General features: G+C 46.9%; 1 protein-coding gene across 1 annotated transcript; it reads left to right on the forward strand.

Moving 5' to 3' along the window:
• Positions 1-310: 310 nt before the first annotated feature.
• CCKAR (cholecystokinin A receptor) lies at positions 311-11907 on the forward strand. Its single transcript, XM_080672540.1, has 5 exons — positions 311-635; positions 1353-1604; positions 4268-4529; positions 6808-6935; positions 8289-11907. Exons 1-5 carry the CDS (start codon positions 464-466, stop codon positions 8810-8812), a joined length of 1338 nt encoding a protein of 445 aa, XP_080528666.1. The 5' UTR covers positions 311-463; the 3' UTR covers positions 8813-11907.
• The last annotated feature ends 308 nt before the right edge of the window (positions 11908-12215 follow it).

A 12215-nucleotide genomic window follows, 5' to 3' on the forward strand; every position in this document is an offset into this window, starting at 1 on the left:
ATTATCATATCTGTTACCGTGTTAATTGTTCCTGTCTCACACAGCCAGTTTGGGCCTCATTCTGCCTATGTCTGGGATGGTGACAGGTTCCTATGCAGAGACCAGAGGGACTGGGTGTGTGTGTGTGTGTGTGTGTGTGGCCGTGTATGTGTGTGTTTACGTGTGTGTGCATGTGTGTGTAAAAGCAGCGACACTTTGGGAAGGGTTAACTCCCGGCCAGACTATGCTCAGGGCCCCAGGGCTGGCCCTGGAGCAGGAGGGGTGGGCCTGGAAGGTGGAGCGGGCTTGGCTTGCATTGGCTGCCTTTTCCAAGACAGGAGTGCAAATGCTTGCCCAGCTGGCCTGAGCGTAGTGAACTCAAGTCTCCTGGAGGAATGGCTGGAAAAGCCCACACCTGGAGTACCCTCCCTCCCTGCCCCTCTACAGCAGGTCGCATCTGGGAGACGCTCGGGTCCTCAGAGGAATGAGTGACAGTGAGCAATTCACCGGCTCGCCAGCACTGGGTGGAGAGCAGCAGGCAAGGATGGACGCGGTGGACAGCCTCCTTGTGAATGGGAGCAACATCACTCCGCCCTGCGAACTAGGCATCGAGAATGAGACGCTTTTCTGCTTGGATCGGCCCCATCCGTCCAAAGGTAGGCGGCAGAGGCTACCCTTTTAATTCAGAAAACTCTAACGGAGAGGGAGAAATCAGCCAGAGGCAAGGCTGGCAGAGAGAGCAGGACCTCGTCTCCATGAGACCAGGCTGGATCAAGTCGACTGGGCAGAAGTTCGGCGACGAGATCAGAAAGCAGAGTGGAGTCAAATATTCTCTGTTGCCCTCAGTCAGGAGAGAGGGGATTAACGGCCAGGACTTGGGGGAACAAAAGCAGCGGGAGGAGGCGCTGAAGGGAAGCAAGAAGGCAGTGCGAGCGAGCGAGTGTAGACGCTCCAACTTACAAGCGTCAGGGAAAAGGTGCTGTCACGAGCCAGCTGTCCCCTTTTCTTGGGGCAAATCCGGCGTGAAGAAGTGATTAACGCTCAGCGGCTCAGAAAGAAAGCCATCCCTTCTCACTGGGGAGCTTTGTTCTTAAGAAAAAGTGGTTCCCCGAGTGATCCTTGCACAAACCAACCTTTAAGAAGCAGCAGAATCACTCTGCTCGCCTCCCCTCCCTCCCCTCGCCCCCCAGGTTGTCTCTGCAGAATATTGTCAGTATGGGGATCGCTGGGTTCAATGATCACACCCCTGTGTGTGTGTGTGTATGGGGGGGGGGGTGGCAGGGGGAAATAAGCGTTGGCTTCACGTGCTAAGGTTTTAACATTCCACTCTCGTCACCTCCATCTCTCCGTCTTGTCCCTGCTCCCCTCTGCAGAGTGGCAGCCGGCCGTGCAGATCCTCTTGTATTCCTTGATATTCCTGCTCAGCGTGCTGGGGAACACCCTGGTCATCACGGTGCTGATTCGGAACAAGAGGATGAGGACCGTCACCAACATCTTCCTGCTGTCCCTGGCCGTCAGCGACCTCATGCTCTGCCTCTTCTGCATGCCTTTCAACCTCATCCCCAACCTGCTCAAGGATTTCATCTTCGGCAGCGCCGTCTGCAAGACCACCGCCTACTTTATGGGTGAGTGGCTGTGGGGGACTACCTCTGGCGCTCGCTCCAGACCCCACTGGGCCCCAGACCTTCCCAAACCCCTGACAGCCTCAGCTGAGTGTGAAAGACAAAGCTGGCTGTGCGCAGCCGTGTGCGAGGTCACAGGTGCTGGCTTTAGGGTGGCTCGGCCCTCACAACTCCCCAGAAGTCCCTCCCGGGCGTACGTTTCAGAGGTCAGTTTCTCAGAGTGGAATAAGTTGATAAGAAGCCACGGAACAGGTTCGTTTTGCTTGTTTCAGTTAGAAAAAGAGGTGCAAGCTGCTCGCTCACGTTCTGGAAGCTGTTGATTGTAGCCTGAGCTCTACCCAGCCCCAGTCATGGTTTGGGGTGGTGAGGAGGAGGAGGGGGGGGGCCTTCCCGTTGCTGCTCTGACTTTGCTAGGGAACCGGGGCTGGGTGCCCTGCTCAGGACTCACTTCCCATTCTGTTCCCCAGAGAGAGGTCTCCGCCCCTGAAGGAGGAGTTGAATTTGCTCGTTGGGGGGCTGTGGGGTTCCTAAGTCCACCCTGAGATATGCGGCTCCATGCCTGTGCCAATCATAATGTTGATGATGAGGAGGAGAATAAAAATCACAAGAGCTAATATTTTTTTAGTACTTTTTATGCACCTGATGTTATGCTAAGTGCTTTTACTTCCATGATCTCATTTTATAAACCAAACACCCCCTAAGCACAGTTAGTTTTCAGTCTCCCAGAGAAGGGAGCAGAGGCACAGAGAGGTTCATAATGGGCCCAAGGACACACAGGCGGTAAGCCGCAGACCTGGGATTTGAACCCAGATCAGCAGGGACCCCGGCGGTGAATGAGCACACTGCCGGCCGGCCGCTGTGGCTCTCCTGGAGCTGCACAGAGACGTGTCTCTCGGTCCCCTTGTCTGCACAACTGCCTTGTCCCTGGCCTGTTCTGAGCACTAGTTTGGAGGAAGAGGAGAGGCGGGAAATGGACAGTCTTCAATGACCGGAAAGCTTTAAAAGCCTTGGTTTCTCCCCACTGAGGAAGCGGGACCCAGCACTCACGAGAGGATGAGGAATTCCTGGCCTGCGTGTCATAGACCCATGCCCAGGAAAGTGTTGGTGGGTGTCCAAGTCCTCGAAAATAAAAATAGGCTGCAAAGGAAAAGGATCCTTGTTAACAATGAAGCAACAATGACAACTAGCATTCCATGACCCTTTAGGCTTATAATAATATTATTTAAGAATCTTCAGCCAGAATACAAAAAAGGAAATCTAAAATTTGCCAAATGCCACAAAATGGTTAATTTTATGTTATGTGACTTTCACCACAATCAATAGTGTGTTTAAACATAGCTAAAATGAAAAGCAAGGTAACTCTGCAAGTGCTTGCAATAGTGTAATGGTTTTGTTGGGCTTCTGATCTCTGTCGCTTCAAATCTTCCCTTCATTTTGAGTTCTCTTCAATGCTACTGCTGGCAGCCGGCAGGCATCCAGCTGCTACTATGTAGTCAAAAAGGGAGTGCTTGCCTGAGGGTGGGTCTACAGTCGCTGTGGCCCCATCAGGCCGAGGAGTTTGGGCTAGCCTCTCTACTCCAAATGGCATCGCCTCCTTAGGTCCAGGGAAGCACAGCAAAGCCAGTCTCAGGACATGAGTTTTTATGTCATGGTTTGGGGATTACAGTTTTCTTTAAGTCTCTACGAAATATTATGCATAGTCTCCCTAGAAAAAGAACATTTTTATACATAGTCTCAGAGGAATAATTTATGTCCCCAGGCTAAGAACTTCTGCTCCCAAACTCAGATGAAGTCTTAGGTTTAATATATCACCATAAAATATAGTCAGAAGAACTGACAGAATTCATGGATGAAGAATTAAGGGAACTCTAAGGGGATACAACATTATAATAAGGAGACACACACACAAAACACCAAAGTTAAGGGAAATTAAGCTTTTTTGACTCTACTTCCGTACATCATCTTAAATGAGATATTTTGAGGTCTTGCTCATTGATGTTACATATTTATTCTACAAAATACAGAAAAGCAAGAAGAACGAGAAGGAAGATGCTAGACCTCCATGCAGAGAAACCTGTAGTTACAGGATGGCATTTTTTCTCTTCACCTTTTTTATTATGTATGGGTGGGTTTTTTTTCAACAAACTACATTTTGAAATTTAGAATGTTTCGCTCTTATAAATAGTCTGTACTAGAAATTTTCAGAAGGAGTTTTAGTGCCCTTTCACAGTCCTTGAGAATCTGGGTGATAAGGTCGACTTAACCAGGCAGATCATGCTCAAAATGAGAGCTTTTCTGTGGGTTACTCCAGAGCCTCCTCTGTGGCGCAGGAACATGCTTCGTTCGCCTGGTTGTTAATTAATGAGCACAGTCATCTGAGAAAAAGTGAGGTTGTAATCAAGGTCCGATGTACTTATCTGAGCACTGGCAATAAGATGTATTTGCAAATACATTTCTTTACTTGCTTCCTTAAATCCTATTTGGAACAAAGCTGGGAATAAACCATTTTTCAAAAAAAAATATATATATACATACTTGAGATTGCTTTACCCTCCGAGCAATTTCCTTTGATAGCAAGCCCGTGCAGAACAGATAAGCTTAAGCGAATGTGCAAATAAACTTTGGATTTCAGAGCTGACAAAACCGACCGCTTTGTTCCTCCCCAGGCACGTCTGTGAGTGTATCCACTTTTAACCTGGTCGCCATCTCTCTGGAGAGATACGGTGCGATTTGCAAACCCTTGCAGTCCCGGGTCTGGCAGACGAAATCCCACGCTTTGAAGGTGATCGCCGCTACCTGGTGCCTGTCCTTTACCATCATGACTCCGTACCCAGTTTATAGCAACTTGGTGCCTTTTACCAAAAACAACAACCAGACGGCGAACATGTGCCGCTTCCTACTGCCAAGTGATGTGATGCAGCAGTTCTGGTAAGGTTCCCAGGTGTCCATTTGTTTGGTACAACTATGGACGTGTTATAAAAAGTCGGATGTATTGTCCAGAGTGCCTGGGAGGGTCAGTGTCCTGAAAACATTTGGAGAAGAATCATTCCAACCTCTTTCTAGGACAATAGTGATAGCAGACACGCAGTGCTCTGTTTTAAATGCCGTGTGTATGTTAATTCGATTAACCCTCTCAAAACCGAGGTGCTATTATTGCCCCATTTCACAGATGAGGAAACTGAGACCAGAGAGGTTAAGTAAATTGTTCAGTCCTAAGCCTAGCTGAGACAGAGCCTCTGTGCTTGTCCATCATCCAGTGGGGGTTCAGGCTTGATGACTGGGCGGCTATGATTCTCTAAGAATTGAAGATGGAGTGAGGATGAGTCTCGGACCCCGTGTGGTTTTCTTAGAGCTGCAGTGGTGATACACAGAGCACTTGACTGAAAATAAAAAGGCAAGATTCCAAACCTGTTTCTTTGCTGGGTGACGCTGGACAAGTTTATGTAAGCTCTCTGAGGTAGAAGTTCTTTATCTCTACCAGGGTTTCATGATACAGATCTTTTTTTATCTACCTCATCGGGCGGCTGTAAGATTCCAATAAGAGCGTGTGTATAAAAATGTCATTAAATATCTTTCAAAAGGCTACCCAAATGCAGTGTATTATGTTTACTAATTCAAATCATGTTTTATAAGCAGGGAGCTAGACATTTAAAAATGCTCAGAACTGAGATAATCTGCTTTCTTTGCCTTCCCTTTTTTCTTTTTTCATTTCAACTCAGTAACACACACACACACACACACACACACACAAGAATTGTGTTGCAAATGAGAGGGACTTGAAAAGAAATCTTATCAAAACATGTCCAATTGAAATGAGAAATGGCCCGGCCTCCATGAGCCTCTGACAATTTTATGGCCTCGTCACGTAACCTTACGCACGCCAGGCTGCAGTGACTGAGGGGCCAGACTCATAAAAGAGGAGGCCGTGACATTCAGGAAGCAAACGTGTTTAGAGAAAGCACAGCTCTGCCCACCAGGCACCCGAGTGGGCACACCCCGTGCCAGTGCTCCACAGCCAGCCAGAATGCCATATTTTGCAAAACAAAGTAGGCTTGCCATCATTCCTACCTGTGCTGGTGGCTATTCAGTTGTCACAAAGGCAACAGATGGCATAGTGCTATGCTTAAGAGCACAGGTTCTAGAACCATATTGCTTGGGTTCGAATCCCACCTTTGCCACTAGCTGTGTGAGTCGGGACAAGTTACTTAAGTCTCAGTCTCTTTACTGTAAATAAGGCCTTATAATACTCCTACCTCAAAGATTATGATGGGAGTTAAATGTAATACTAGCTATAGAAAATGCTTACCCTAGTGTGTAGCACATTTAATAAGTCCTCAATGAATGTAAGCTCTTGGGGTTTGTTTTATTTGTTGTTGTTGGTTTTGTTTTGTGTTTTTTTGTTTTGTTTTGTTTTGTTTGGTAATAGCTTTATTAAAATAAAATTCACATATTCTTTTTTTTAAGCTCTCATTTTATATGTAGACTTGTCTCAGGCACAAAACATTTCCAATTTAACAAGTCCTTCATAAGAGACTTTATCAGAAAAAAAAAAAAAGAAGTAAATAACTTCTAATGACTGAACCTCCAGACAAGGAATTTCCAAGGATATGAAATGTTGGTAACTGTAAGGTCTGGGGCTGGGAAAGCAGGAACTTTACAAACTTTGCTTTCTAGCCTGCTTTAGCCTGCTTGAATAATGAGGAAGATAAACTTAAGCTGTCTGACCTTGTAGGCCAGAGACTAGATATGCCCATAATTTCAATGCCATGCCAGGTGCATTTTTTAATTGGATAGAACTGTGTTGTTTTCAAGGCCAGCAGCGAGATAACCACTAAGTGCACATAGGGCTGGCTCTTTAATAAAAAGGGAAGTTCTGCTTGTAGCCTTGCTTAGAATTTGAATTCATTTTCTCTAAGCCCACCGGTGAACCCACCGGTGAATAAAGTGTGACTCCCCCGGCCTGTGCTCTCGGACTGCGGGACCTCACCTGAGAGCTTTCAATAAACGCGATTTTTCGCTTTTACCCTGCTTGTCTTGGTCAACTTATTGGCTTCGGTCAGATTAAGTCTTACATCTCTGATTAAACCTCACAGTAACGACTGTGTTTGCTCCGACCAGTTTCAATGGAGATGAACCCTATTGATTTCGTCCCATCTGCGTGGGGATACTGGATTGCCGGTTATTGGATTTCTTTTTATTTCATTAGGCACACATTCCTGTTGCTCATCCTCTTTCTTATTCCTGGAATCGTGATGATGGTGGCATATGGATTAATCTCTTTGGAACTTTACCAAGGAATAAAATTTGATGCTAGCCAGAAGAAGTCTGCTCGAGGTAACTGTCTTTTAGCTGTATGTTTATGCCAAAAGATCACACGGCTTGGTTTCTGTAACTTAACTACACATACCCATGGTCTGATGGGGATTTTCACAAGTGCCATCAGACTGTGGCATGAGGCACAGTCTGGAAACTGAGCACCTCTGGCTTCTCATCTGAGCAATGGAGAAATCATTCCTCTCCCAAGGGCGCCGAGTGGAATAACACGAGCTAATACACACAGACCCCAGTGGGAAGCCGAGGGCCCACGTGCCCCAGACTTTCCGTAATGTTGTATTCAAACGGACCCCCTTCAGCTACTGAAGTTCATTGTAACTCTAGTCCCCGAGCCTGTCCCCTCCCTTCACTGTCCCACTGCAGTTGCCACCAAGCCTCACCCCGTCCCCATTCATTATAACCCACTAGCCACTGGAATTCACCCCAACACCTTCGCTGTCATAACTTTTCCCCTTGCTCACTCCACCTCTTCGCCTCGCTCTTTCCCACGTGTATAACTTGGTCTCTCCAGTCTCTTTGGTTTTTGTTGATTGTTGCTCACTGTCTAGATTCCTCATGTAAAAGCGGTCTGCAGGCTTAGCAAGCGAGCAGCAACCTTTCCACCAAGAAGCCGGGAGAGGAAGGACAAGAGTGTAATATTCATTCTTCAATCATTTTTTGAAATATATTTTTACTGACTTCAGAGAGGAAGAGAGAGGGAAAAAGAGAGAAAAACATAAATGAGGAGAGAATCACTGATGGCTGCCTCCTGCACACTCCCCACCGGGGATTGAGCCCACAACCCAGGCATGTGCCCTGACCAGGAATCCAACCATGACCTTCTGGTTCCTAGATGGATGCTCAACCACTGAGCCATGCTGGCCCAGCCTCTTCAGTCATTTTTAAGCCGTATAATCTACATATATAAAATGCTGTTTTGTTTTGTATATTATGTGTGTCATATAGTGCACACATTGTTTTATTAGTTTTAAGTAGCTTCTCATTGGTAGGAAAAGGTAGTCTAGATCAGTGGTCGGCAAACCGCGGCTCGCGAGCCACATGCGGCTCTTTGGCCCCTTGAGTATGGCTCTTCCACAAAATACCATGGCCTGGGCGAGTCTATTTTGAAGAAGTGGCGTTAGAAGAAGTTTAAGTTTAAAAAATTTGGCTCTCAAAAGAAATTGCCATCATTGTACTGTTGATATTTGGCTCTGTTGACTAATGAGTTTGCCAACCACTGGTCTAGATCAGTGCTGACCCATGTTGCCTGCCCCATCCTTCCGTTCAAGTTTGATTGGCCCCCTCGTTGGAGGGGGTGCTCGGCCGCTGGGCATGGCCCGTCCTGAGCAATAAGCAGTGTCCTTGCCCACGCAGAGAGGAAGGCGAGCACCGGCAGCAGCGGCCGGTACGAGGACAGCGACGGCTGCTACCTGCAGAGGCCGCAGCCGCACCGGCAGCTGGAGCTGCAGCGCCTGTCCATCGCCAGCGGCCGCGGGGCCAGCCGCATCCGCAGCAGCAGCTCCGCCACCAACCTGCTGGCCAAGAAGCGGGTGATCCGCATGCTCATGGTCATCGTGGCGCTCTTCTTCCTGTGCTGGATGCCCATCTTCAGCGCCAACGCCTGGCGCGCCTACGACCCGGCCTCAGCCGAGCGCCAGCTCTCGGGGACGCCCATCTCCTTCATCCTCCTGCTGTCCTACACGTCCTCCTGTGTCAACCCCATCATCTACTGCTTCATGAACAAGCGCTTCCGCCTGGGCTTCCTGGCCACCTTCCCCTGCTGCCCGCACCCTGGGCCCCCGGGGGCGCGGGGAGAGGCGGGGGAGGAGGAGGGCAGAACCACGGGGGCGTCTCTGTCCAGGTACTCCTACAGCCACATGGGGGGCAATGCCCCCTGAGGGCAAAAGGAAGCAGGGGCGCTGAGGGAGGGAGAGAAGAAGAAAGCAGGAGCGAGAAGGAGGCAGGCAGTGAGGGAGAAAGGAGGCTCCATTCCAGGGGGAACTAGCCACGGTTTGTTCTTCATCCTGCCTCCTGGTTCGGGATGGGGCCCTGGCTTGTTTTCTTGAGTTCAAGGCAGGACATTTTCCCTAACATCCTCAGCAGGAAACCTCAGCAGGCGGGGCACTGAGTCCAGCAGGGTTCATGCTACCAATGTAATTGCCCAGCACATGTTCCACCTGGAGGGGGGGGGGGGCGGGGCCGGGGCCCTCCTGAGCTTTAGAAAGTTCTAGGCTATCGAAGGTGGGCTCTCAGGGTGACACAGTTCTAGACTCCGCTTCTGCTGATGTGGAGTTGGGGCGGCTGCTTTGCCCTGGGGAGTCTATCCCTCATGTGCGTTCTCTAGTCACCCCCTCATCGTGACCACAGAAGGGAAGAGGGAGCAAGCCCTCCCCTGGCTATTTTCTGTAGCAAGAGAGCAGCTTGACTTTATCTTCTTGAGGTCCGTCCAGGGCAGGCAGCGACGTAAGTGTGTGCCGTCGTCAGAACAGCATAGGAAACTGTCTCCAAGATGGAATTTGGAATTCATATTTCCCAAACGAACAGAGAATACCAGGCAAAGCAGCTGGATCCAATGGTACCCTACGACAAGGAATCGTAAGTGCCAGAAGGCGCGTAGAATTCTTTTCCACGTTAATGCTATCTATTGCTTAACTCCACTTTCATATGGTGATAGTAAGCCCTGGGGCTTCTTTGCCTCAAATTAATTTTTCTTACTCATCTGGCACTTCCTCTGTTCCAGAAAGACCTCCAGGTTACGAAGGAGAGTTGTACACTCTGCGTACCTGGCCCAGCGTGGAGACACGCGTAGTCGGGCCCAGAATAAAAACTGGCATCCTTGGACTCATTAACAAAATAGCTTTTGAATGTCGAAGCTGTCTATGCCTTTAAGTGCCATCAACCCATTTGCTAATAATTGTATTGATTTTACGTACATGTGTAAACTGAACATGTATTGTCTTTATAGATAAGTATATTCTTTGGTGTGCTTAAAAAAAGAGAAGTATGTGGAGGCTGGAATTCAGCAGTGTTATAATTTTACATTTCTGTGCAACAGTTGGAGTTTCATGTGTTCATCGCGTCTTTGCAAAATCAGTGTTGAAATCTCTCTCCTCCAATTTACAAATCTCAAAAGATAAAGATGTGAGCTCTACATTTAGATAACAAGAAATGCCTTTGTAGACTAGACTGTGTCAATCCAGCCTACTAGTACTTCTTTCTTTTGGGGGGTGGGAGCAACATTGTCCTCTCTGCTTAAATAAATGAACACCGGCATTTTTGACAAAAACAAGTTTACATGCTAGCGTAGGCAAAACAAAAAACACAAAGCAAGCTATAGCTTCCACGGTTCCAAGCATCTAACAAGTGAGCTTTTTTTTTTCCCTTTTTCTTGTTTTCATGGGGCCTGACATGTTACTTCGTAGCACACAAGGGCCAGTGGTTTCAATTATTGAAAAAAAATCACTGTGGAAGAGAGAAAGGGGAGGAGAATGGCAAGAAGTGATCATGAATGGGGGTAGGGATGTTGTCTAATTTAAGAAGATAGGAGTGTCACCATTTGTTTGAGGGGGTAAAGGGATGGTCACATACTAACGGACAAGAAATTTGAGGACATAACTATTTATTATAGGAGACTTTTCAAGTCAGATGTTCGTTTTTCTATTCCTCAAACTGCAATATAATATTAATATTCATAACCAGTCATCTCAAAGATTTCAAAGTAAAAATTCAGCTGCTAAAATGGTAATGATAAAAGGAGTAAGAAATTGAAAATGTCTATAATATTTGAGTAAATCCTACAAAATCTACAATTTTTCTACTAGAAGAAGCCTTCCCCTCTGACAGTGTTAGCGTATAAATGAAGATAAATGAGGCCCCCCATTCTTGGGAAGCTCTGGAATTTACTGCGGTGTAATAAGCTAAGAATAGGTTGCTAGATTTAGCAAATAAAAATACAAGATGTCTGATTAAATTCTAATTTCAGATACAGTACTCATACTAAGATACTTTTTAGTGGGAATACTCATGTCCCATGCACTAAACACATTCCTATAAAGTAATTTTTGACTCACATAAAAATATAAACAAGATTTCCCAGATATAGGCCAACAAAATACCTCTCTTCACTAAATTTCTTGGAAGGTCTTTCATGTAATAAAAGCTTTTTTTAAAAAAAATAAGAAAAATACTATTAACTTTCAGAACCTGTGCCTGACCTTTGGGAATGGTAGTATCAACAGGCTGATTTTACTGTTAAATTTATTTATTTTATTAATCCTCACCTGAGGATATTTTTTCCATTGATTTTTTCGAGAGAATGGGAGGGGAGAGACAGATAGAGATATACATCGATGTGAGACACATCAATTGGTTGCCTCCCACACACACCCGAGGGCCAGGGACCTAGCCTGCAACAGAGGTACATGCCTATGACTGGAATCGAACCCGGGACCCTTCAGTCTGCTGGGCGATGCTCTAACCACTGAGCAACCAGCTAGGGCTCTTAAATTTTTTTTAAAAGAAAAACATAAATCTATGCTTATATTTTGTTGAGTCAACTGCCTTTCTTTCATGCCAAAGTGGGTTGCCAATTTGCATTTGAAATACAGTGACCAGTAGAGTTAATAGATTCACCAAGTTGCTGGTATTTTCTAGTGTCTTCTGGTAGCTCCCACTCATCGGCAGAGTGGCAAGTTACCACTTGAATGTGTCTTTGATCTTGTTAAACCATGTGTCCCAGTGGCTTCCACGCCCTAGTTACTGCGGTGATCTCTCACTGTAAATGTGTAGTGATGAATGCACAGAGCGTGCATCTATGTGGTTAGTTACACAGGTTTGTGTCTGCTTAACAGGCATCTCCTCCATTCGCTTAAAATGTAATATTCATCAGGCCAGTGACAGTAGCTGCTAAACCTCCACTGTATTTCCTTCCAGTGTTTTGCCCAGTATTCTGCACAAATAGTGCTGGGTGCTCAATAAATAAAGCCTGATTGCGCTCTGCCTCCTGTGCTTTTGGGGGGCTCTCCTTCCATCCATGGCGGTGATTCTTGGCAACGAGGGCACATGCTTGGGGCGGGGACAGCACCAGAATTTCTAGAGGGCTTTTCCCAACTCCGCATGTATCCCTACCCAAGATTTGGCTGTGTGAGCATTTGCAGCCATCTCTCCCTCCCCTTCCTCTCTCTCTCTCTCTCTCTCTCTCTCTCTCTCTCTCTCTCTCTCTCTCTCTGTGTGTTTAACTGGAGATGTTACTAACGGGAGGGTGTTGTGCCTGTGAACAGTGTAAGATACAGATTAAAAAGT

Source organism: Plecotus auritus (assembly GCF_963455305.1).
Source record: "Plecotus auritus genome assembly, chromosome: 1".
In the NCBI taxonomy this organism is placed as follows: Eukaryota; Metazoa; Chordata; class Mammalia; order Chiroptera; family Vespertilionidae; genus Plecotus; species Plecotus auritus.